The 25398-nt window shown below is 49.5% G+C and overlaps 3 protein-coding genes and 1 pseudogene across 4 annotated transcripts; 3 read left to right on the forward strand and 1 right to left on the reverse strand.

Moving 5' to 3' along the window:
* The first annotated feature begins 837 nt into the window (after window positions 1-837).
* LOC120685474 (protein XAP5 CIRCADIAN TIMEKEEPER) lies at window positions 838-4626 on the forward strand. 2 transcript variants are annotated; one of them, XM_039967432.1, is made up of 12 exons: window positions 838-1189; window positions 1677-1742; window positions 1829-1893; window positions 2001-2113; window positions 2822-2894; window positions 2997-3073; window positions 3182-3243; window positions 3329-3460; window positions 3558-3611; window positions 4003-4068; window positions 4151-4225; window positions 4328-4626. In XM_039967432.1, exons 1-12 carry the CDS (start codon window positions 1025-1027, stop codon window positions 4376-4378), a joined length of 999 nt encoding a protein of 332 aa, XP_039823366.1. In that variant the 5' UTR covers window positions 838-1024; the 3' UTR covers window positions 4379-4626. The 2 variants fall into 2 exon arrangements, with proteins under 2 accessions (XP_039823366.1, XP_039823359.1); XM_039967425.1 differs by having other exon boundaries at window positions 839-1189; window positions 2819-2894.
* A 148-nt stretch (window positions 4627-4774) lies between these two features.
* LOC120685467 lies at window positions 4775-6888 on the forward strand (annotated as a pseudogene).
* A 957-nt stretch (window positions 6889-7845) lies between these two features.
* On the forward strand, window positions 7846-14339 carry LOC120695458. The gene is made up of 3 exons (XM_039978704.1): window positions 7846-8300; window positions 9675-9945; window positions 14238-14339. Exons 1-3 carry the CDS (start codon window positions 7846-7848, stop codon window positions 14337-14339), a joined length of 828 nt encoding a protein of 275 aa, XP_039834638.1.
* Window positions 14340-22060: 7721 nt separating this feature from the next.
* LOC120696139 (protein TIFY 11b-like) lies at window positions 22061-22685 on the reverse strand. Its single transcript, XM_039979285.1, has one exon. It carries the CDS (start codon window positions 22627-22629, stop codon window positions 22132-22134), a length of 498 nt encoding a protein of 165 aa, XP_039835219.1. The 5' UTR covers window positions 22630-22685; the 3' UTR covers window positions 22061-22131.
* Window positions 22686-25398: the final 2713 nt, after the last annotated feature.

Genomic DNA, 25398 nt, shown 5'->3' on the forward strand with positions numbered 1-25398 from the left:
CGGGGGCAGTTGCTCGCGGAAGCCAGGATGGAGATCAGGAGCGATCTGAAGTCGTGAGGGAGCTGAATTCCCGTCTATGCCTGCCGTCGCATGTTGTCTGTTGGCAACAAGATTCTGAATTTCTGTTCTCGTTTCTTCTTCGTCAGTAGGAAGCCTTGCTCAATTGAACTTGTACCTGCATGGCTCTTGAGCCTATGGTATATGACTGTTAAAACTTCCCCTGTTTTTGTTACTAGAATGTAGATCGCTCTCGGTATTAGTTAAATTGCTGTACCCTTTTTCTGACCGGTGTAGTCATGAGATTATGACTCTGGTGTCCAACTACACATGCAAGGGCCCTAGTTTTAGCATGTGTCAGTAATCGTAGAAAGGGAAAACAAATACCAATATGGAACACATCTGTAGATGTTTTCGTTTTTTTTTGGAATGTGGATCAGTGTATACTGCCGGTTCTTTAGGTACGTGCGTTCATAGATGTGAGTATGCATGCACTGTGAATAGTCTGAGTTGCAGTGCAACCTCTCTAAATGAAATGAGTGCTTTTCTGAAGGGAAAAGAAACATAAATGAGCCTGCTAATTCAAGGACGAGGTAAGCTGACTGTTGGGCTGTCGTGGGCCTTGAATGATCTGGCCCAACTCAATTAGGGGTATGAAATGAGTGCTTTTCTGAAGGGAAAAGAAAAATAAATGAGCCTGCTAATTCAAGGACGAAGTAAGCTGACTGTTGGGCTGTCGTGGGCCTTGAATGATCTGGCCCAACTCAATTAGGGGTCAGGTGTAAGTCGGTTTCCTCTAAAAAAAAAAGGTGTAAGTCGGTTAGGCCCACAACCTACCTATGCACTCCGTGGCTCGCCGGCGCCGCAGCAGCGAGTCGCTCCCGACGCCAAATCCCTGTTCCTTCCCTTCCTCTCTCCCCCGCTCCGGCGGTCGCCTCCGCCCTCCGCCCGGCCGAGGCCCGCAACTATACTCTGACCTAGGAGGAGGGTCGAAGGGCGTAACGCTCCCTCACGGGAGGTGAGGAGGATGTCGGGGTTCGGCGATGGGTACGTGGGGACGGCGCAGGACGCGGTGAAGATCCGGCGGCTGGAGAAGCAGCGCGAGGCGGAGCGCCGCAAGATCGAGGAGCTGAAGAACAAGTCTGCCGACGGGCAGCCCGGCCTCCTGCAGTTCGGCTCCAGCACCTCCGAGGTAATTGCTGTCACGGCGGCTTCCCTTGCCCTCCCATCTGCCTCGCTACCAAATCCTATCTATAATTTTTAGTGTCCCCATGTCATTTTCCTAATAAAACTCGAGCGTTGTTCAGGATTTGAACCTTGTATTTGCCTGTATTTTCACCTAGTTAGCTTTACTTGAGTTAGCAAAAGCTGCCATGGGGCTATACTTGATCTGTGCTTGATTTTACTCTGTTTGATTTACGCCTGTACGATCCAATTTCGAGTAGCTTTTCCACGCATGGCTTTTGCTGCGGGACCGATGAAGAGATAGTATTTTCTGTGTTTGCTATATCACAGACCAAGTTATGTGTTTTCAGTTCCACGACCATATATATATATGTTATCCAGTCGTTTGATAATCATTTGAATTTTCGGAAGCAGGATGTCAGTATGTCACAACATTTTGTATATACCTTTGAATTTTTGTTTCACGAGCTAACATTAATAGCTGTTACATTCAGATTCTTGAGACTGCATTTAAGAAGGAAACAGTTGGTCTCGTCACGAGAGAGCAGTATGTGGAAAAGGTAATTACGCAATTTCTACATACATTAGTTTTTGCCAGCACCATTTTTGACTTTCCATCTAATTTATCGGCTATATGATCGAGCAGAGGGTTAACATCCGAACCAAGATCGAGGAGGAAGAGAAAGAGAAACTTCAGAAGTTGCAACAAGAGTGAGTTTGAACTTTGCATCCTAGCCTGTTATTCTGTTAGATATAAAATATCGATGTATTCTTTCCCTTAACAAAACAATGATGTCATGATGTGTTTCCTGTCGCAGAGAAGAAGAATTACAAATGCAGAAAAGGAAAAAGAGGAGAGTGAAGGGTGATCCACGATTATCTTTCTGTGATGACATTGAGAATGGAAGTGATGAAGATGATTTTGAGAATCGTACGCTCCTTCTAACCCATCCGTGGTCTTACTATTCTATTGTTTCCTTACCTCATTTATGGACATTTGTCTATCATACCTTTTCACTTTTTTTGGTACCATCTGTGGTCTATTGCATTGAACAAGGTTTTTTCTTTGTTTCACTATTTCCCTACTTGTGTGTGGTGATTATTGCTTATCATTTCATATTTCGTTTGCTAGCATAGTCTGGATCATTTGATGATTAATATTAAATGTACACATGTATATAATTTGTTCATGTACCTGTTTCCGTCTTCCAATAATTGCCTATTGCGCTGTAGCTTTCAAATTCTACAAGCTTTTTGGTGAAGCATTGTCTTGATGCTTTAGGCCAATGAGGACTCTGGTGTTGCATTTCTTTCTGTAGCAGTCTTGAGTTTGAAAGCTTATATCTATGGGAGCCATTTGCTTTTAACTTTGCTTCAGTTGTTGAACTGGTGAGGTGATGAAGTTTGATCGACATTACTATATTTTGTGTATAGTTGACCTGTAGAGAAACACCAAGGCGAATTAAATGGGTTTTGTTCATGGCTTAATCTAGAACAGATTTGTTCTCTTTTATTGACACTGGCGACATGTCTCAGTGTCTTCTGTCTTGACTCGTAAACTATTACCTGAAACTACCCAAGAATTATAAAATTACTTCGAAGCTAATATGAACATAATTCTTGGTATTCTGTACAGAAGAAACTCAAAAGAAAAATGGCCCTATCAAACTTGGAAAAGATCCAACTGTCGAAACAAGTTTTCTACCAGACAGGTATTTCTGTTAGTTTGCGACTAGTACTTAGGAGTTTTGATTGATTCTTCATTTCCAAGCTTTATTTGACCTGCAAGCTATTTGCTAAGAATGATCCTTCAGAGAGAGGGAGGCAGAGGAACAAGCAGAACGAGAACGACTGAAGAAGCAGTGGTTGCGTGAGCAGGAGTTGATCAAAAGTATTGCCACATTCTGATAGCATTATTCATCTTAATTAATGTACTATAACTTGCATTTCGGATGATTTTTTATTCCTATACGATCAACCATTTTATGTCACATTTCAGATGAACCTCTCTCAATTACCTACAGTTACTGGGATGGGACTGGGCACAGGAGAGTTATCCAGGTTAATTTTGACCATAACTGAACTTGGGCTTGCAGTCTTTGAAATTTGAACTGCACAATTAAAACATAGCCTACTACAATGCCAGGTTCGTAAAGGTGACACTATTGGAGAATTCCTAAGGGCTGTTCAACAGCAGCTTGCCCCTGAGTTCCGTGAAGTACGGACAACATCAGTTGAGAACCTGCTTTATGTGAAGGAGGATCTTATCATTCCTCATGTATGCAAGCTTAGTTTCTTCTCTCTTAAGTTACATAGTTTTGTTTAGATTCATTGAACCGTTTTCTTATTCCATGTTCCCTCTTTTTGTTTGACAGCAACACAGCTTCTATGAATTAATTATTAACAAAGCGAGGGGCAAGAGTGGACCGGTAATTCTTGTTCTTTTTGGGCACATGGATATTATGTTCAGCTCAAATACATTGTTTGTTCTATAGCTTTTTTTCTAGATTTTTGGGTAAAAAAAATATTAATGTGTAACTAATGCATGATGGTTTCTTTCTGTGTTGATGTTTTCAACTTGTGTGGTCTGTACCTTCTTACAACTGATCACTGTTTCTATTTTATCAAGGAAGACTAGCAGTTTCTTTTTTCTTTCTTATCCTCATTAATTTGTCATTTTAAGAATATTGGAGCTGAAACCAAAATATTTTATAATTTAATGTACAAATTTGGTTGCTTACTGATGTTTCTGTTTTTTAGATGGACTAGCTCTTTCTGGCCTAAAAGTTTAAACATTTACTGCCTGATTTCTATTGGCAGCTTTTCCATTTTGATGTTCATGAGGATGTCCGTACCATCGCCGATGCAACGAAAGAGAAGGATGAGGTGATGCATGTTTTGCAATGTCCTATTCGCAGTTTCTAGTTTCTCATATGTTGCATTCTAAAACCATGTTTGATGATTGCAGTCTCACGCGGGGAAGGTTGTAGAGAGGCATTGGTATGAGAAAAACAAGCATATATTCCCGGCCTCAAGATGGGAGGTTCGACAATTTCACAATCTTATATCTTCCATGCTTCATTTATTTCACTTTTTATTTCACAGTAGTTTCATTTGTTTGCTGATGATTCAAATTATATTGCAGATCTATGACCCAACTAAAAAGTGGGAGCGCTACACAATCCATGGGGACTAGAGTGTAGAATATCACATACAGAGCTAAGTTATTTGTACTTGAGATGCCTGGAATTACTACCACATTGTATGAGAATGATGCGATGTGTCATGAGTGGAATAGGAAAGGTTATTAGTGTTGTATGAATGTGCGATTTACTTTTGATGCCTGGAATTACTACCACATCTGTACTTTTGTTTGCAAATATTTTCAATGTTTGATTATACTCTGTTATAACATTCAGTGAATGGCAAAATTTCGCATTTTTATTACTAGTCATGTGAAACCTGTACCTTTTTATGGCTCATATTTCCCATTTTATATTTTGAATTTTTTAAGAACACTATAATGTCCTGTTACAAATTGATCTCATATAAGCGATGATTGTCGTGTGACTCCTCTGGATATATATCTATAACTTGCCGTTGTCTATCGTTGATTTGCAGAATAGGTTCATGCTTTGCGACAAATGTATTAGACTTCCTTGGTGGCATAATGTGAGCTTCATCTTTGTTCATGCTAGTCTATCAAACTAACGGCGGCAAAGTACAAGTCATCCTGAATTCTTGGTAGAAAGGCTTCCTTTCTCAATTCTGGCAGGTAGCATCGTGGCAGCTTAGTAGACGCTGCTATATATCAACTGCACTAGCCTATCACCTAATGCCCTACCTGTTGGAACAGGTTTGTACAATAAGAGTGGCATATGAACCATGATCATCCCAATCAGTTGCACTAAACCACACTAGCATGAGCTATCTTAACTGACTGAAACCTAGACCAAACAGGATTAGGACTAAGATTCCCTCTGCTCCATGCAATGCTCACCTCTCTCCTACTACCACTACACTGTAAAGCTACACCAAACCCTCCTCTAACTCGCTTCAAAAACCCAACCCCCTCCCATTGCCAGCCTGCCTCACCACACATCGATCTCCATGGCTTCCCTCGCCATCCTCCTCCTCTTGGCGCGCTTCTCCAGTTCCATAGCCGTCTCCTCCAATTCCTACATCTCTAGGAGCACCGAGCAGCAGGTCATCGCCGCCGTGGCGCCGGCAGTTGTTCCTGACGTCGACGGCCAGAGCGCGCAGCCGTTCCTCACCTCGCCCTCCGGGTCGTTCGCCGCCTACCTCTGCCGCGCAGTGGACAGTGCCGGCGGCCTCGGCGGCGACACGTGCTATGTCCAAGTCCAGCAGGCGGGCGCCGGCGGCAGCGTGTGGGAGTCGGACTGCACGCCGGTGGCGCGGCGCCGACGCGTGCGACCTGGCCTTCTCGCCGGTCGGGCTCGAGCTCTTCACGGGCGGGCACTCGTTGTGGGACACCGGGGTCGACGCCGCCGACCCTTGGACGCTGAGCCTTGACGACGGCGGCGACATGAAGATCATTAGCAAGGAAGGTGTGGCCGTGTGGGCGGCAAGCGGCGAGCCCTGGACGGGGCAGCAGTGCGGGGCACCCTTGCCGGTGTCCCCGGCACCTTCGACGGACAGCGTGCTCCCACCACCGTCGACCGCCGGTTCGAAACTCGTGACGCCGCCGTCAGCGACTCTTGCCGGTGCAGGGACGAGCACGGACTTTTCTTCCGGAGACCAACCAGCGCCGCCACCCGTCGACACGTTGCCGGGCATGCCGGTTCAGCCGCCAGTTGACACGGCGCCCGAGCAGCCACTGGCACCGCCGCCAGCAGACGCGTCACCGGACTTGCCGGACCTGCCTACTCTGCCACCGCCGCCGGCGCCGGACCAGCCGCTGCCGCCACCCCCTCTAGCTGACGTGTCGCCGGACCAGCCACTGTACCCGTCACCGCCTCCTGCTCCGGCTACCTTTGGCCCTGACACGCCAGTTGCGCCCCCTTTCGGCGTGCCACTCGCCACCCCTCCGCCCGGCGCCGGCGACGACTCATCACTCCCAGGCATCGCCACGCCGCCTGGCGAACCAGGCTCACCAGGCGGCGGGCCCTTCTCGGGACCATCCCCTGCCGGCATGCCGCACCCGCACGGGCCGGCGCATCCGCACCAGCTGCCCCTCGGAGCCTCGCCGCCGGTGCCGGACGCGCTGGCGCCGGGCGCGCACGGCGCGGGTGCCGGGAAGCAGGCCGCGCCCGGGGTACCCTTCGGCCACGGGCAGCAGCCAGAGGGGCAAGGCGTGTTCGGCCAGCAGCCGCAGCTGCTCAACGGCGAGGGGCAGGCGTTGGAGGAGAGCTCCGGCGGGTGGTCGGGAAGCGAGCGCGGCAGACTGGCCTTGTTCGCTGTGATGGAGACGACGGCGTTGGGCTTTGTGTTTTAGTTTGTTGTCCCTTCCATCGTGTTGGGGCTTGGATGGTCATTTCTGTAGTGTTGCTTTCGGATGGTGATGGTCTGATCTGAGGCTATGGTTTGTTTTGTGGATTGGGGTAGTAAATTCTGTGTAAAACATGCTACCGTATGCTGCCTGATTTAGGATAGTATATGATCCACCCGCCGTATGTATGCAGTATGCTGCTTCTTTTGTTTATTGTCCTGTATACTGTCAAATTTAGCATGATTCATGAAACTAAACTACAGGTGTTGTGGTACTAAAAGTTGATCCATATCTGCACGAGTCAACTGATGTGAAGAAATCGCAACATATCTGAATCCTTCGGAACGGATTGGAAATCTAATACTTGTACAGAAGCACAAGGTAGCTTGGATTAATAATTTTCTAAAAGAACCAGCTGAGTATTGTCCAGTATTTATGCCTTGCTTACAGTCATCGATCCGATGATGACACTCATGTTTAAAGATTTAGAGGACGCAGGCCCAGCCTCGCCGGCGCCGTCGCCAGAGCCAGGACTGCTTCATGCGTGTACATGCATCACCGATCACGGATCACCTGCGCGCCGAGCTACGGCTGCCTGCTGGCGGAGTGGCCCTGCCGGGCAGCTCGGGAATCGGGATCAGGCCAAAGCGCTCCTGCTTCTTTCGATCGTGCGGGGGGGGGGGGGGGGGGGGGGGGTTGATCTCTCTGGGTTTGATCTCTCTGGCCCGTGGCGGATGCAGGATTGGAGGCAAGGAGGGTTGAAATAATATAGATGTTGATTTGTGTGAAGATTTAATGGTGATTTGGAGGTCTTGCTATAGTGTTTTACGTGTAATTAGGGGAGCTTAGGGGGGGCTTGAGCCCCCCTAGCCCCCCTCCTGTATCCGCCCCTGCTCTGGCCCATGGTGAGTGGTGAACAAATTTCGGCATTGCAGCCTTGCATGCGCTCGGGCTTGCGGGTTTAATTTGCCCCCACGCATACATACTATATATACACACTCAAGTGCTAGGGTTTTATCTGCTCACCCCCTCATTTCTTTACCTCTCGGCTCTCTCTCGGCCGCCACCCCTTCCCTTCCCGATACCCCGATCCAGCTCCTCCAGCGCCGCGCGCTCGCCGCTAGAGTTGCGGGGCACACGGGCGTGGCCGCGGATTGCGGGCACGGGCGTCGCTTCCTTCCCGTGGTGGGTTGCTGTGCCCCCAGCGGCGAGCCATGTTTCCTTACCTTCCCCAGCGGCGAACCGAGGACCTCGCCAATCAGCGCGAGGCGGAGGAGTGTGTGCGCATTGCCAAGGATTTCCTGATGGCGGGCGACCCTGAGCGCTGCTGGCGGTTACTCATCCGTGTCCTCACCATCGACCCATGCGTCCCTCGCGGCGAGCTCCTCTATGTCGTCGCCACCGCCCTTCGCGCCGCCCAGCACGAGCGCCTCCCGTGCGGGGCCCCAGAACCCTACTCCGTCTTTGGCCTCATCCCCACCGTCCCAGCCGCCCGCGACCCTGCCGTCATCGAAAGATACTATCGCCGCGCCTCCGACGTGCTCAACCACACCGGCCCCTACGACCCGTGCACGCCCGCCTTCACCCAGGCCGCTTGCCTCGTAGCTGATGCCTGGGCCTTCCTGTCGGATCCTGACCGCAAAGCTTCCCTGGACTCTAGATTCGAAGATGAAGCAGCCGCCGCAGTACCCACTGCTCCGCCTCAGCCAGCGCTGCAGATGACGCCGCGGCTGCCGACAGCACAGGCTGTCACAGCACAGGCTGGGCTGGATGGCCTGGGCTGCGGAAAGCGTTTAAAGAAGCCCCTGAATAGAATGAACTTGTAATCGCCATCTTGGGCGTGTCTTATTTTACCAGCAATGTGTATGAGAGAGAGGGTAGATTTGGTTGGATGTATCGAGTTAAACTGTGAACTATGTGTTCCCTAATCTTGGCTCCGCTACTCTCTCTGAAACATCTCTCTGAAATAGCGTCTACAATCACTACCGGAAATCGCTAGAATGTCGTGTGCTTAGGTCTTTGCCGTGTGTTTTTTGTCGGGCACACGGTAAAGGGCCACTTTGCCGTGTGCCACGACAAAAACGCACGGCAAAAAAAGCATACGGCAAAATTCATGCTTTGCCATGTGTTAGCACACGGCAAAGACTTTGCCGTGTGCTTTTTTTTCACATGGTAAAAGCAATAGTTTACCGTGTGTTATTTTCGGCACACGGCAAAGTCATAATTTTTTTTCACTTCTCACCTCGAAACTTTTTCTACCCTCCACACACATCATGTAGTACTCCATGTTCAAATTTGGTACATTTTTAAATTATTTTGCTATATTTAACTAATTAATTACATTTCAAGCAATTTTTTGAATCAAGTCAAATTTTAACTGCAAGTGACTCAAATAATAGAATAAAATTAGTGAAAAAAATGATATTCATGTTATTTAGTCCAGTTTGAGGCCTTACACATGAAATGAAAAGAAATTTTCAACATTTTGTCTAGAAAACGCGCCCACGAACGTGTGTCCAGATGATTTTAAAATTCTAAAAAAAGTAAATAAAGTCTGAAAATCATGAGATTTGTCAATACCTCGTTATATCATATGTGGAGGCAGTGGTAAAAAATTGAGTAGGTTTCGTAATTTTTTCAGTACGATGCTTACAAACAAAAATATCTCCAGAGAAGACTCGGAGAGTTTAGAAGGATGCGGTTATGTTTGGAGTGAAAGTGACGGTAGAATTTGAGTTCAACTTCAAAAGTTTTTTTACTCTTCACATATAACATGTGGTACTCCATGTTAAAATTTGATATATTTTTATATTTATTTGCTATATTTAACTAATTAAATACATTTCAAATAATTTTTGAAAAATAAAACTTTGTCGTGGGCCGGAATTGGGCACACTGGCTTTGGCGCACGGCAAAGCCAGCCCAAATCCAGCCCATTAAACCCGCGCCGGCCAGCTTCCTATCAAAACCCTACCTTTATTAACACCCCTCACCACTCTCCCTCCCCCGGCCCCCGCTGCCTCCCTCTCTCCTCCTCCTCCCTGCCTCCACCGCCTCCCTCCCTACCCTCCCCTTTCTCCCCTCTAAGCCCAGGCGGTGGCACAGGCGCATGGATGCCGGAGGGAGCTCGAGGCCGGACGGCGGGATCTACGGCGGCCTCCTCTACCCCGGCGGCGGCGCATCGACCTCGAGCTCCCTCCGGCGGTGCGGCCGCGAGCTCCCTCCCCGGCGCAACAACGGTGGTGGCAGTGGGTGGCGGCGGGAGTGCAGCTGGCGGTGGGACAGTGGTGGTGGTGGCGGCCGCCGCCGCGGATGTCCATGGGTGTGGCGGCCGAGGTCCAGGGGCGCGGCGGCTAAGGTTGTAACACCCTAATTTAAATTTCAGCATTTAATAATAAATTTAATTGGCTTTATTTAATTTTTTTTCTTGGATTTAATATGCTTAGACTTGCATTTAATTTAATTTTCTTTCACAAGTAATTAAAAATTTTCTAGGTTTAAACTTGTTGCATTCATGCTGGTGCATAAAATTTATTGGTTGAGTGTTTACGGTTTGAATTCAAATTTTATTTGAATTCGAATAGTTTGAGTAGGTTTGAAAAAGAAAAGAGATAGGAAAAAGAAAGGCAATAGGAAAACCCCGAAAACCCAACGGGACCCAAGCCCAAACCCGGCCGGCCCACTTCCTCACCCCACTTCGGCCCAACCCGCTCCCACTCCTTCCCTTTCCCGCACCTGCCCAGACTCCCGCGCCAGGCCCAACTCACCTCCTCCCTCACGCCAGCCCGCGCGTTCCTCTCCCAGCCCGCTCACTGACAGCTGCGCCCCTTTCGGCAGCGCTTCTTCCTCCTCTTTCCTTTCTTCGTCCCCACGCCGAGTTCCTCTGCCGATGGCCCTCCGCGCCGCGACCTCGCTGCCCGTGGACCCCCAGCTCCTGCAGACCCACCGTCCAGACCCGCTCGCGTTGTCCTCTTCTAGAAGCCATATCTCGAGCCGTGATCATCGAGCCGTTGGCGCGATCCACTCCGCCCGTGCCCAAGATCACCGGCAAGATCGCCGGGGATCCCCTTCCTCGCCCACACGCCGAGAATCTCGCCCAGCTTCTTTAAACACCCCACCATGACCCTCTGCGCCCGCAACCGCATCCACGCCGTCGCTCCTGCACCACAGCGCCACCACCACACCCTGCCTCCACCGTGCTGAAGCTCTACGCCACCGCGATCTCGCCGCCCAGCAGCTCCCCAATCCCGGCCAGCCACCGTACCTGCTTTGCCTCACTGATGTGAAGCTCCCTGGGGCCTTCATCCTCGACCCCGACCTGTGCAACACCGTGAATCTGACCGAGACCCAACACCGGTGAGTTTGCTCCACCGCAGCAATTCCTCGTTACAGGTGCGGATTAGCCCGTGTTGAACCCGGCTCTGTCTTCGCAGCATCAGCACGAGTCAGCCCGAAGAGACCAGGAGCTCGGAGATCCACCACCGCGTCTCCTCCTTGAGCTCCGCCCGAGCGCTGCCCGAACGCCACCGCGCAACCTCGTCGCCGGCCTCCCTGCGACACCCCTCCGACCGACCCAGTGCACGGTGAGCACCCCCATGACCCCCTCCACCTTTTGCATCAGTTACCTTAGCACGTAGACCCCCCTGGAGCGAGAGCACTGCCGCCGGTGCTCCACCGTCGCAGCCCCGCAGTGGCGGGACTGTTGCAGCGCGGCACAGCCCTGCCCGTGCTGCGTTCTGGTTTTGCGCACACGCACAGTAGCTCGCTAATAACTTTGAGCCCAGAAAGGAGGCCCGGTGTCGCGTATACGTGAACTCCGTAGCCGTAGTGCCGCCTCCACCGCCGAGCTCCATGCTCCGGGCATCCTCGACCCTCGCACGATGCCCCAGTGAATTACATGTGTTGCGCTTGAGCTTTTGCACCAGACCGCAGCCCGAACGGACCCGTGTAACGTTGGATCAGCCATCTTCGGTGAGCTCGCCGCTGCGGAGCGACGCTCCGGCGGTCAGCGCCCCCCCCCCCCCCCCCGCGACCCCGCGCCCTAAACCGCCCGATGTAAATCCAATCATGGGCGGAGCCAGGATTTGATCAGGGGGGCAAGCAGTGATTGGGGGGGGCAACAGTCTTGCCGCAGGCTGCCGCTAGGGTAAGTTCCATTTTTTATAATGGTGCTATAATGGTGCTACGGGATCATTAGGGGGGCCAGGCCCCTACCCGCCCCCTCCCCTTGTCTCCGCCCCTGAATCCAATGGCCCGCGTTAACCCGTGCCGAGTCAAAAGAATCGTGTAACGGTCAGCGCTGGCGTTTATGCAAAGTAGCCCCTATGTTTTTCCAAAAACAACCCGCCGTCCAGTCACGTTCAAAAGTATTTCCAACCAGCTCCTGTTTTTAACGTTTAGGTCCCTGAGTTTTTCTAAAATAGAACCCGTCGTCCAGCCCAGGTCTTTTTGCACGTCAGCCCTCAGATCTTTCTAGTTTTTACGCATAAGTCCCTGGTTTTTGCAGAAAACCCCTGGAAACTTAGTCTTTCTCGCAGATAGGTCCCTGGATCTTGTTTTTAGGCCAAGTTTTCACGTTCTAGCTCCGTTTTAGGTGTTCTTTATGTCCACGCGATCGTTGTAATGCGTAAAATAGTTCTAGCTTAGTTTTGCTCGTTGTTTTTATGTATTGTTGTACTGTTTCTTAGTGTTAGCCTTTGTTTGCATGTATGTTTATGTTGTTGCCTTGTTTTTGGCCATGTGTTCGTGAGTAGACGTTGAGCTACCGGAGGAGCATCAGTACCATTACCCGGAGCAGCCACCGTCTTCACAACAGTTTGAGCAGCAGGAGAACTTTGAGAAAGGCAAGTATAACATGAACAACACCCATCACTTTTAATACAATTTCATAATGTATTTTAATACTGTATGCCTATAAGGACTTTCCAAGCCACTTTATTACCTATATATATATCCCTTGGATTGCATTTTTTGGTTAGTTGTGCTAGGTGCTGCGCTCTCACTCATGGTCCTTTTTAATTAAATTGTTAATGGTCTTATGCAACTTAATTCTGAGAGTGGCCCTCTGTGTTCTGTGCTTGAGCGACTCACGTCTCGTTAAAATTTATTTTTCTAGAAACTTGGTTTAGGGGGCTCGCACTATGTTTTTTGCTAGCTACTCTCCATAAGGACCGTACGTCATTAGAGCGACAACCTGGGACAACCGTGCAACCACAAGACTGGAATGGGACGGTCTTGACTTACTAATTAGGTCTTTTTGGTTTGGAGTAACTTACCTGTGGGGCAAGGGTGGTAAGCTTCTATGGCCCTCGTGCTGAGTGGCCTCGTCTGTGCTCCGTGTCTTGACGCCCACTAGACCTGCTCCATAGTCGCCGATCCAACCCTCGCGGTTACTCCTTACCAACGAGATTCTTTGTAACGGCTTCGTAGTGAGTTTGCTAGCCATCTCACCTACGAAAGTGTGATGAACAACTAGCGTAGTTCACGACTTGTGGGTAAAGATGTGCAACCTCTGCAGAGTGTAAAACTGGTATACTAGTCGTGCTCACGGTCATGAGCGGGCCGGATCCTTCTTTTGATTAGTGGGGTTACCTTGGTGGTTTCGCTGTGGTTCTCAGAAGTTCTTAATTAATTTGATTAATTACTATGTAACTGGGTTATGGTAATTTTATCAACTTGTAGTAATTAGTTCTAATAAAATTTTGCCAAGATTAAAAGCTAATGAAGTTGAGTCAGCCAACCTTAGAGCCTCATAGTTTGTGTTATACTTGTTGAGTACAAGTTGTGTACTCACTCTTGCCTACTCTACTCTTTTTTCCTTGTTCTTTTTGGGGATACTCTACTGCTGCTCAGTTCCTGCCAACGCGAGGGAGTTCACCCAGAGCTACCAGGAGTACGAGGACTTCTAGGCGTTCGTCTCCCAGTCGACGTCCCTGTGGCGCTCAGCTTCCGAGAGTTTTCGTATATGTATTTTACGCTTCCGCTGTATCAGACATTTTGTCATTAATGTAATAAATAACATTCGTATTCGCTTTATTATATCTTTTTACGTGATATGTGCTGTGATATATTGTTCATTCTATTGTATATATGTGTGACTTGATCCTGGCACGTATATGATTGTTCGGTTTATGTCCTTTTATAAACCGGGTGTTACAGAGGTCTAGGGGCGCGGTGGTCGAGGTCCAGGGGCGCGGCGGCGGAAGTCCGGCGGCGCGACGACGGCTGGAGCTGGCTCCGGCGGGTCGAGCAGGGCAGCAGTGGTAGGCGGCGAGCCCGTAGCATTTTTTTTATTTCTTGTATTTTGTTTGCCGTGGGTCACATCTAGCACACCGCATACTCTTTGCCGTGTGCCCGACAAAAGGCACACGGCAAAAACAGCCTTTGCCGATGTTTGTTTGCCGTGTGGCCTTTGCCGTGTGTTGCACACGGCAAAGCCTTTGCCGTGAGGAAAATGGTCTTTGAAGTTCCTGTCTCCCGTAGTGAATCCTTTTCTGGAGCAAATGTATTTATCATGCTATATTTTGCTTTGTATTCTTAGAGATAACTTTCTTTATGTGAATGTCATCCATATACCCAAATACTTAATTGGTTTATGTCATTGCAGGAATGTTTCATCTTGAAAGAACTGGAGTCGCTGTCGAAGTCGCCGCGGCGGCGGGAGCGGGCGGGGGAGAAGAGAGGAGTGAGCGGGAAGGGATGGAACTAACGAGCGGGCTCGACCGATGGGGGATGATTGGATGAAGGGGAATTCTAAGAGGGGCAGGACGGTCATTTTGCATCACTCCTCCATGCTGGCAGGGTGACATGGGCCTGCATTCTCGTCCGATAGCAAATTTGTTAGTCTCAATCTAAAATAGGTATCTTGAAAGACTTTTTTTTGGCTGTGTGCGGGCCTAAAAAGCAGAGTTGTTGGATTCAAATAGGGCCATCGCCGCGCGCCCGCGGCCCGCCCCCTCATCTCTCTCTCGGCCGCCACCCCTCCCACCCTGATAAGGTCGATACGCCCGTTCCGATCCAGCTCCTCCAGCGTCGTGCGCTCACCGCGTGGAGGCTTCGCTCGGAGCCTCACCGGCCGGAGCCCGTCGGTTGCCGATTCGTGATATCTCTGAATTGCGGGCACGGGCGTGGCTTCCTTTCCATGGCGGGTTGCTGTGCCCCCAGTGGCGAGCCATGGATCCTTCCATCCCCCGGTAGCCAGCCATGGACCCCGCCGAGCAGGTAGAGGCGAGGCGGTATGTGGACAATGCCAAGAAGTTGCTGGCAGTGGGCAACCCCGAGCGCAGCTGGCCATTACTTGTCTATGACCTTACCGTCGACCCATGCGCTCCTCTCGCCGACATCCTCTTGGTCGCTGCCATCGCCCTCCGCGCCGCCCAGCGTCAGTGCCTCCTGTACGGGGCCCCCGATCCCTACTCCGTCTTTGACCTCATCCCCACCGTCCTGGCCGCCCGCAACCCTGGCTTCATCAAAACTTTGTATCGCCGCGCCTTCGACGTGCTCAACCGCATCGGCCCCCACGACCCGTGCGCGCCCGCCTTCGCCCAAGCCGCTCGCCTCATAGCTGACGATTAGGCCTTCCTGTCGGATCTTGACCGCAAAGCTTCCCTGGACTCCAGATTCGAAGATGAAGCAACTGCCGCAGTACCCACCACTCCGCCTCAGCCAGCGCCGCCGCCCCCACCACCACAACCAGCGCCGCACCTGCCGCTGTCACAGGCTGGGCTGGATGGCACGGACCGTGGGAAGCGTTTGAAGAAACCCGTCATTAGGATGAAGCGCAAGAGCACAAGCACAAGCACAACCGAAAGAACTACCGGAAAGAAGAGGAAGAGCACAAGCACAACTGCAGCTGATGCAAAGAAGAAAAAAAGCTCAACACCATCTACAGCTTCTGAGTCCATTAGGTTAGCAATTGTTCCTCATCATCAATTAGTACAAAACTGATCATGTGTTCTAACTAACTCAGTTCTATATGTCTGCAATAAAAAATCTGGTAGTGGGTCTAACCAGATTGATCTTGTCACTATCAGCCCTGAAATCCCAGATGGAGGACTGCGGCAGAATCACTCTGGTGGCCAGACATCCAAGCTACCTATAAAGAAGAAAAAGGAAGCAATTGCTATGGTGCAAGCACAAGGCCTAGGGAGTCCAGCCATGAATACAAGAAGCAAGGTCCCAAGTTCTCCAGACAACCCTGCAATGGGAACCAGGAGCAAGAAGAAGTTGCTTGTTTGATGTGTGGCAAGCTCATTTTGTAAATTGATGGGGCTTTTGAATTTGTTAGATCATTCTGGATGACAAAAAACTGATCAACTGTCTCCTGGATGTGTTCTACTTTTGCTACTTTGTGAGGGTTATGAATGTGGTCTACTTTAGCTACTTAGGGTTGTGGATGACTAAAACTGTGATCATGTTATTTCCAATGTTAGTAGCTGCTTGTGCTATGATTTATGGTCTTTGTCCTGGATGTGGTCCATTTTTTTACAACTTATAATTCTGGGATTCATCAAGACATTCATTCATTGATCCACCCATCCATTCATACAACCAAAAGCATTCCATCATGCTACCACTGATTTAACCAACAGCATTCCATCTACTACTTTTACTTCTTCATGATTGCATACAAAACATGCATGATGCAAACAAAAACTAGCTTCTCGATCCATTTTAGCTGCTCCAAGATCCTTTCTTCAACCATCCTTCTACCATGGCCTTCACCCACCACTGCTCCGGGTCTTGGCGCCACAACTTGCTCAGCTTCAGGTTCAGGAACCAGAGGAGGAACAGGATGGCCTTGAGTTCCTCCCTGCCCAGATGTCTCACCCATCATGTCCCCCCAAATAAAAAACTGGCATATTGCTTTATATGCAGTCACGTGGCTTATCCTTTGGATATTCCTACAAAAAGTCTCTTCATAATTTAGGGGGCACTTATTTGAAGGTCTATTAGTACAAATTCATTAGTTACACGAGATGAACCTCCTATGACTCAAAGGCGCTTTAAATGTATCAAACTGCAAATCCTAGCAAGCCAGACCTGGAATATTCGTCCACTTGATAATGTTCATCAGCTTTAGCTTCGCTAACAAATCTCTTTTTTGAAAAGTTGTTTCGCAGAGAAATTCCAACAATTACCGACCTACTATTGTTGTTGCAATTTCATATTCCTACTCCACATTGCATTCCTCACCAAGTGAATTTAATTCTAACAGCTACTTATGTAATATGATATTTAGAGAGTGCCCTTTCCACAGGTAATATGGGAGCTGACAGATTTCTTCACTGCCTTCATTTTATTTATGCCAAGTTAGATACTGCCAAAGTTGCATCCATTCTGTGAAGTTTACAGTGCAGGTGACACAAATATCTCATTCTTTCCATACTATCTTCATGCATGCCTCAAAATGCATGTATGCAATTTTTTTTAAAAAAATGTACCGCAAGTATGAAACTCTGCTCCTAAACTCTTTATGCCACCTGATATGTTGCTACTGCTGTGAACAACAATATGCAAAAAAAAATTATAATTGTTGATCCTTTCCACATGGCTTGCTTCATGGGATGTAACAGCTGCAAACAGTTAGTAAGCAATTATGTTACTTATTACCTTATTCTGTAGCTGCTCCACTTCTGAGATGTGCCTTCAGAATAAGGCCAATAATGGTATTAATTAGCTTGCAAGATCTTACTATATATCTTCTGCTCATTTTGTTTCACAGTGCTAGAGATACCTTAATTTCATATAAATTGTCCTTTTATTTATCTTTGCTTCAGACTTCGTACTCTTTTCCTTCTATTTATCTTTGTTCCATTTCCACATGGACAGATTATTTTATAAAGTGGTGACTTACTTTACCCCGCTGTTCAAGCCAACAATTATCTGAATGTTCAGATCTTAGTTGTATCTGCATTGTTTCAATGACAGTACAGTTTCCACAACAGCTCATATATGCTTAGTTGACTATTACATGTTTGCTCCGAAACCAGTACTATTTCATTCATGATGCACCATACATTAATTCTTTATTTAACTCACTGTATCTGTTGACCACTGTGATAGCTGTGTATTGATGGTGTCACGAATTTTTCTGCCTGCAGTGTCGCAATTTTGGTACTCATCTGCCAACCAGATGGTTTGGGTTTGTGATGTAGGCACCACCAGCGGGGAACTATCAGCAAATCATATCTCAGCCTTGCCACCTTCTCATTTACGAAGCTCTATTTTGGGATCTCACCTCCCATCGCAGCAACCTGTTACGCGCTGGCTTATATTGCCTCCAGGTGATTCTTCCATCACTTTTCCTCTCCAACGCAAACTCCCCGTGCATTCATGGTGTGGAAAATTTTTCTTCCTATAGTGCCACCGTGTCGGTACTCATCTGTACAGCTGCTAATGCCTGATCCTAAGATGATGCTACTATGCTTAAACTAACTACCTGTATACGGCCTAACATATTTTCCCTCTCATTTTCTTTTGTTTTCTTCTACAATGTTCTCAGGCTAGGCAAGTACTCCCATTGCATAGTATTTTCTTCAGAAACATCTACCAACAATTAGTTATTCACTGACACAACTCTTGCTATTTCAGGTTTGTTCTAAGGGCTGCATAGACTAGATGCTTTTTCAGTTACCTGTTCTATTATGTAATGCACGCCTACAGAAGGATTCCTTTCCTAGTATGTAATCATTTTCCCATCCATGATTCCTCCATAGTATCTTCCGCGCTGTTTACCAATACAGAATTCTGTTTCTTAGTAACATTAGCTTTTTCAAAGAATGAGAATTGATTCCTAAACCTTTTGATAAATGCATATGTAGTATTAATGTTTCCTTGCCATTGCCATCTGTTCTCCACAGCATTGATAATCTTATCATTGCTTCATGCAACTTTTGTTATTTTAAGTCAAATCTGTAACGCATGCCATCCTTATAGTAAGGGCTGCATAGGTTCCATCCTGATAGTAAGGGCTGCATAGGTTTCGTGCCATGTTTATATTATTCTGTTTCTGTTTGCTTCATGATCCATAATAGTGCACTGCATTTTTTGTTAATCTCTTTTACTTTTACCATCAGATTTTGAACCTGCTTTTGCATCTGTACACAGGTATCAGTTGCTTCAAGTGCAAAGACAGTACATTTCTGCGTATGCAAAATTAGTATCCTTCTGCCATCAATGGCTGCCATCAAAATATAGCATTATGTACAAGCTGTCTACACATCGTACGAAACTAAATGTTACGTTTGAATGACAATTGCCTAATATATACCACCTTTGCCACTGCACCTAAATCTACTGCATATTTGTATACTGACATACGCGTCTGTACTGTCAGCTTGGTGCCCGCCTGCAGCGCGGGGATACCTGCTGGTTCTTTGGAATTTTGATGCTCCTATTAATTCGTTGGTTGATTTTCCAGCGTTCTGCAATGACTGAACCAAACATGGCAGTAACATTCAATGTTATGATATTGGGAGTTCTTTGTGGTTATTTTGGAAGCCGTTGTCTGGGCAGGGATGGAGATGTATGGCTTATTTACTGGAGACCCTTTGCTGCATCCATTTACTCGGAAACATTTGGTCATCTTTTTTACTCCCTCCGTTCCAAATTATAAGTCATTCCAAGAATTTTGGAGAGTCAAAGTTTTTCAAGTTTAACCAAATTTATATGACAAGATAATAACATTTATGATACCAATTAAGTATCATTATATTCTTTGTTAGCTATATTTTCATAGTGCATCTATTTGATGTCATAAATCTTTATATTTCTCTCTACAATTTTGGTCAAACTTTGAGATGGTTTGACTCTCCAAGATTTTTGGAATGACTTATAATTTGGAACGGAGAGAGTACATCGCATGCTCTATGTCTATGGTCCTATTTGTGTGACTCACAAGACCATATTGGGACTACCGATACACATTTTATGTTTTGGTGTCACTTATTCTGCCATCTTAGCTGGTTTGCTGCCATTTGCATTTCAGTTAGACTGGAAAGAGCTTGCAGTTCAATGTTTGAAGTTCAGATTCAGTGGAAGCACATTGAGGATTGATTATTGAGATTGGTTGTGGTTATCGGTGTAAGCTCAAACCCATTTTGCGAAGGTGCAAATCTATACCTCTACAGCCGGATGAAATGGCTACAGCTGATTCATTCAGTGGTAAGGTAAAAGCCACTGTTCCATATGGCGATAAGCCGTGTGCCGAGGTGGTCTGATCCCGCCGCCGTTTGAAACCGGAACTAGATTCTCTGCAGTCGGGCTTCTTGACTTCACTCTGCAGTCACACGATATCAACCGTCGACCCGTGATCCTACGATGCTCCCGTGCTAGCGCTCGCGCGCGGCTCTCCTAGCTGCTGGCTCTTTCTCGCAGCTCTCGTGGGCGACGGCTCACTCTCCTCGGCAACTCATCCCCTGCGCCGCGGGCTCGCGTCCCGGCGAGGCGCCGCCGCGCCCGGGGGCGGGTTCGTATAGAAGGTGCACGTGTACCGCGGGAGCGCCGGAGGGCTGGCCGTGGCCTGGACGAGCACCACCGACACCGGCGCGCCGCCGCCCAACGGGCCCGCGGCCATCAGGAATAGCGACGCGTCGTCCCGCGCAGCAGCCGGAGGTCCGAGGCTGGCGCCGCCGCGGGCAAGGGCACGGCGACCGGAAGCGGTGTGCCGTAGGCGACGTCGTGGAGGGCCCAGTAGTGGTCGACGGCGAGGTGGGCGGCTAGCGTCCGCGCCTCCGCAGCGAGCAGAGAAGGGAGCTGCAGCCGTGGTTGGCGCCGCGGAAGTAGGGGACATAGGCCTTGCAGTCGTACTGCTCGAAGTCGCACGGCACGCGGAGGTCGGCGAAGAAGAAGTCGAGGCCAGGACAGTGCGCATAGGCGGAGGAGGCGGTGCCGCGGTCGCGGCAGGTCCGGCAATGGCGGCCCGAGAGCTTGACGCGGCAGCTGTAGCTCGCCAGGTGCCCCACCGCGCACTGCACGCCAACAGGAGATGACGACCATGAACCACTAGTAATCGAAATTATGTGCGCAGATTGCAGAGATGAGGGAAGCTAAGCTTGCACACAGAAATCAAATCATGAACCCGACCTGGTAGATGGGAGGCGTCAACAAGCAGCGCACATGGAGCAGTAGAGCTTGGCCTTGTCCACCTGAACGGCCGTCGGCGGCTGCTTTTCCTGGGACTCCGATGGGACGATTGCTTTGCTCCTTGTGGTGCGGCTTCAACCACCAGTTCGTCGTCTTTCCCTTCGTGCTTCATCAATTGGGTGCCGAACAGCAGCGGGCCGTCCCTTGCGCTCTTGCTGCTGCGCTTGATCCTCTCCAGCAGGGAAGGCCTACGAGGGAGGAGGCTGGGCGGCGAGGATCGGGCGCTCCCACGGCGGCGCCTCGCCGGGACGCGAGCCCGCGGCGCAGGGGACGAGGGAGGAGGCGGGGGGGATGAGTTGCCGAGGAGAGCGAGCCGTCGGCCACGAGAGCCGTGATAAAGAGCCAACGGCTAGGAGAGCCGCGCGCGAGCGCTAGCACGGGAGCATTGTAGGATCACGGATTGACGGCTGATATCGCGTGACTGCAGAGTGAAGTCAAGAAGCCCAACTGCAGAGGATCTGGTTCCTTGAAACCGCGGTACGGAGCGGAACCAGATCGTCTGCAGTCAGGCTCCTCGACTGTTGCCTGCAGTCACCGATCTGTCCCGTTCATTTTCCATCCAACCGTGATGCTACAACACTCATGCTCCTCCGTAAGCGCAACACCCGGCCCCTCTCAGCCCAACAAGACTTGGCCTTCGTCGTCTTCATTTGCAGCCGACTCTGCGGCGCCTAGCTGGAGGTGGCGAGTGTGGTACGCGACACAGCCGCACGGCACGGGGATGAGATGAAACTCATCGACAGCGTTCGTCAGCACGGCTAGTGGGTGGCTGGCACGGAACACGACTGCCACGCGGCGAGCTGAGTAGCCGGCGCCAGGCCGCGGTGCAGGGCAGGCCATGGCCGGCGCAGGCGCGCAGCTGCAGTGCGGGCGTCGCAGACGAGAGTTCCGTGGTGTGCTGGCGCGAGCCCGGTGAGCCGACGAATGGTAGTGCTGCTATGCCTCGCAACGGCTGGCCTCAACCTCGTGTCGGGTTCATGGCGGATGGTGTCGTCGACGCGGCCTGACCGAGCTTGACTGCGGGCGTGCTCTCAAGAAAAACATTTTGATCTAGCATAACATCTCATTGATCGCAGGGGCGGAGACAAGGGGGGCGGGCAGGGGCCATGGCCCCCTAATGTTGGTGTAACTACACATAAATCTCTTTAATTTCATTGTTAATGTTGCTCATTAACAAGATGTGGTCTCTCCTAATTATCAGCATTAGTAAATTAGCCCCCTCTATGTTTCAATCCTGGCTCCGCCACTTATTGATCGAATCAATGTTGTTCTCTCCTTCCACCTACAAGGAATGCCGTGTTCTTGACAACAAGGCTGAGCCTCCGCTGAGCTGAACACCATTACAGATTCCTTTCCTACGGCAGGAAGCGCGGCATCGCCGGCCCTGGCGCAGGACTTGGCGTCGTGCTCCTCGGGGCGGGCGGCGACGGTGGCGCGGCAGACGGGGCAGGTGAGCGCGCCCGTGAACAACCACCGGTCCACGCACTCCCGGTGGAACCCGTGGCGGCAGGCGGGCAGCACGCGCACCTCCTCCCCGCCCTCGTACTCCGCCAGGCACACCGCGCACACCTCCCCCGCCGGCTCCTCGCCCCCGCCGCCGCGACCAGACGGAGGTCCTCGAACACGAACACCCACCCGCCGTAGAAGATGGTGAGCGGCGCCGCCGTGGACGCGGGCCCGGCCGCTTCCTCCCCACTCGCGGCGGAGATGCGGAGCACCTTGTACTCCCCCATCGCGGGGACGTGCCCGAACGCGTGCGACGGCGGGTGGGTCCGCTGACCGTTGTGCGCCGGCGCGGCGTCCTCTGGTGCGGCGATGACGACCTCGATAGCGGCGCCGGTGGCCGAATCCATCACGCGGACGGGCCGCCAGCGCCGACGAGGCAGACCAGGACAGTGAGCGAGGAAGGGGAAAAAAGGGAAAACGGGGGGAAATGGGAGATGGGAAAAAAGGGAAAACGGGGAAAAAATGGGAAATGAGAGACGAGGAAGGGAAAAATGGGAAATCCTTATTTATTTGCTTTAGTGATGGATAAGGTCACAAAGTATATACAAGGTGAGATCTCTTGGTGTATGCTCTTTGCTGATGATGTGGTGCTAGTTGACGAGAGTAGGGCAGGGGTTAACAGGAAGTTAGAGCTGTGGAGACGCACGTTAGAGTCGAAAGGGTTCAGACTTTGTAGGACCAAGACCGAGTACATGACGTGCGATTTCAGCGCGACTAGGCATGAGAGGGGAGACGTTAGTCTAGATGGACAAGTGGTGGTCCAGAAGGATACTTTTTGGTATTTAGGGTTGGTGCTACAAAAGGATGACGACATTGATGAAGATGTTAGGCATAGAATTTCAGCTGGCTGGTTGAAATGGCGGCAAGCTTCTGGCATCCTTTGTGACAAGAGGGTGCCACAAAAGCTAAAAGGCAAATTCTATAGGGCAACAATTCGTCCGGCGATGCTATACGGTGCTGAATGTTGGCCTACAAAAAGGTGACATGTCCAGCAACTGAGTGTAGTAGAGATGCGGATGTTGCGGTGGTTTTGCGGGCACACAAGGAGGGATAGAGTCCGGAACGAAGTTATTCGGGATAGGGTCGGAGTGGCACCAATTGAGGATAAACTTACCCAGCATCGGCTGAGATGGTTTGGACATGTCCAACGAAGGCCTCCTGAGGTGCCGGTGCGTGATGGGGTTCTTGAGCGGGTCGATAATGTAAAGAGGGGTAGAGGTAGACCTAAACTGACGTGTGATGAGTCGGTTAAGAGAGACCTTAAGGATTGGAATATCTCTAAAGAGATAGCTTTGGATAGGAGCACTTGGAGACTAGCTATCAATGTGCCTGAACCTTGAACTTATTTTTTTCGGGTTTCATCTCTAGCCTACCCCAATTTGCTTGGGGAAAAAAGGCTATGTTGTTGTTGTAACGTGTGGGCGACTTTCTGTAATTTCTGTAAAAACAGCTCGATTTCCGAATTTTCAACCGCAGGTTGATTCTAGTAAAGTTGGAGGTCTTTTTTGCAAATATTTACGCGTCTGACTGAGTGCTTATGAACGACAAGATCTGCGCGATCAGAGGCGACCTAGCCGCGCTCTCAGGCCACGAATCCCACTAGGAATAGGGTTTGGGTTGAGCTTCTTCTCAACGGGGACGAGTGCCACCGCCGGTCCGAGCGCCGTCGTTGCCGTTTCGAGCGCCGCCGCCGCAATTACACGTGCCACCCGTCGGTTCGTCGATTCCGCCTCTGTTAAAGTTCATAACCCACGATTATATAATTAGACTTCCATTTGAATGTTATTATCGTTTTGGCATGGTTCTGTCCTTCCATTTCTGCATGCCAAAAATTTCTGGGATTTGGTCACGTGTGTAGATCAGCACTTCGCCTCGACAGCTACTCGACTGTGTAGCGATGGCTCAGACAGTCATGACTGTCTCGAGCCTTGTTGATGCCAAGACAAATATGGGAAACCGGGATACCAATGCTGTTGCATTTCAAGTGGATGCGCGGATCTCGCTTCGGGATGCTGTTCAAATGAAGGACAACACCCGTGCTAGATTGCTTGGATACAGGGTGATGAATCCAGAGCTACTCGACTACAAGAGCCGAACGAAGACTACTCTAGAGAGAGAGCCGATCAGGAGATGTTCTGTGCTTGGATGGAACGCTGCAACAAGGAATTGCTTGTTTTGGAGCTTCACATTGGGACTGGAAGCGAAACATTGCCATGGATAACAGTGAATGCCAGATCGTGGGTCTAATCTGGATGAGAGAAACCAAGGGATACAATAAGTGTCGTACCTTCCATCAGTGGTAACTACTCTCTTTCTAAACTGGTGGGAGTTTTCTTTTATAAATCGCTGTTTCTTTAGTTTTCTCTTTCTAATCGCGTTGTTTTTTTTCTTTTTTCAGTCTGGAGAATTTCCTAATAAGTATGAATATGTTGTTCCTAGTCCAGTTGTACCCTTCCACGCACCCATCACACTTGATGTAGATATGACAGCCACACTAAACCGTGACAAGGCTTCCCAGAAAGCTTGGTGGATGCTTAACCTAACATTTTTGGAGACAAAGAAAAGGGGTTTGGAGGAGTTGAAGCTTTTTCTGCAGAGGAAGCTTAGGGATGACCTAGAAACTGCAATGGTATCCCGATCCAACCTTGGTTCTGGATATGCAAATGTTGGAAAATCGAGGTGGCCCTAATACCCACTTTGATGAGGACCTACACATATGACACACCAACTCACTATAGAGTCGATCAGCCTCTCAAATTTCTAGTTACTTAGTGTATTGGGTCCTTTTGCCGTCAGAGCCGTCTTTTTACTTCCGGGTGGCAGAGCCTACCAACAGATGAAGCTGGCTTCCGGGTGGCAGAGCCAACCTACGATAAAGCCCAGACCCTTTGTGGTCCCGGGTGACAGAGCCAACCTTCGATGGATCACAACTTATACACTAAGTAACTATATTGCTTAACTGGAAGACCCTAACACTAGCACCTCTCATCTACCATGCTCATGGATGGATGCCATGGCAAGGGAGGGGGTCTCTATTTATAAGCCAAGGGGAGACATAATATTAGGACAAGTGTCCCCTTCTAGAGAATTCCAAAATATTTTAACATATTCTAAAT

This window comes from Panicum virgatum, chromosome 2K (assembly GCF_016808335.1).
Source record: "Panicum virgatum strain AP13 chromosome 2K, P.virgatum_v5, whole genome shotgun sequence".
NCBI lineage: Eukaryota > Viridiplantae > Streptophyta > Magnoliopsida > Poales > Poaceae > Panicum > Panicum virgatum.

Excerpts from the sequence above, each read along its gene's own strand:
- LOC120695458 (XM_039978704.1), top strand. The coding sequence starts at position 7,846 with ATGTTTCCTTACCTTCCCCAGCGGCGAACCGAGGACCTCGCCAATCAG. Across the intron at positions 8,301-9,674 it reads CTGGACTCTAGATTCGAAGA|GCCTCCACCGCCTCCCTCCC; the intron begins TGAAGCAGCCGC and ends CTCCTCCTCCCT. Across the intron at positions 9,946-14,237 it reads TGGCGGCCGCCGCCGCGGAT|GAATGTTTCATCTTGAAAGA; the intron begins GTCCATGGGTGT and ends ATGTCATTGCAG.
- LOC120685474 (XM_039967425.1), top strand. The coding sequence starts at position 1,025 with ATGTCGGGGTTCGGCGATGGGTACGTGGGGACGGCGCAGGACGCGGTG. Across the intron at positions 2,114-2,818 it reads TGAAGATGATTTTGAGAATC|AAGAAACTCAAAAGAAAAAT; the intron begins GTACGCTCCTTC and ends TATTCTGTACAG. Across the intron at positions 4,226-4,327 it reads TCCCGGCCTCAAGATGGGAG|ATCTATGACCCAACTAAAAA; the intron begins GTTCGACAATTT and ends ATTATATTGCAG.
- LOC120696139 (XM_039979285.1), bottom strand. The coding sequence starts at position 22,629 with ATGGATTCGGCCACCGGCGCCGCTATCGAGGTCGTCATCGCCGCACCA.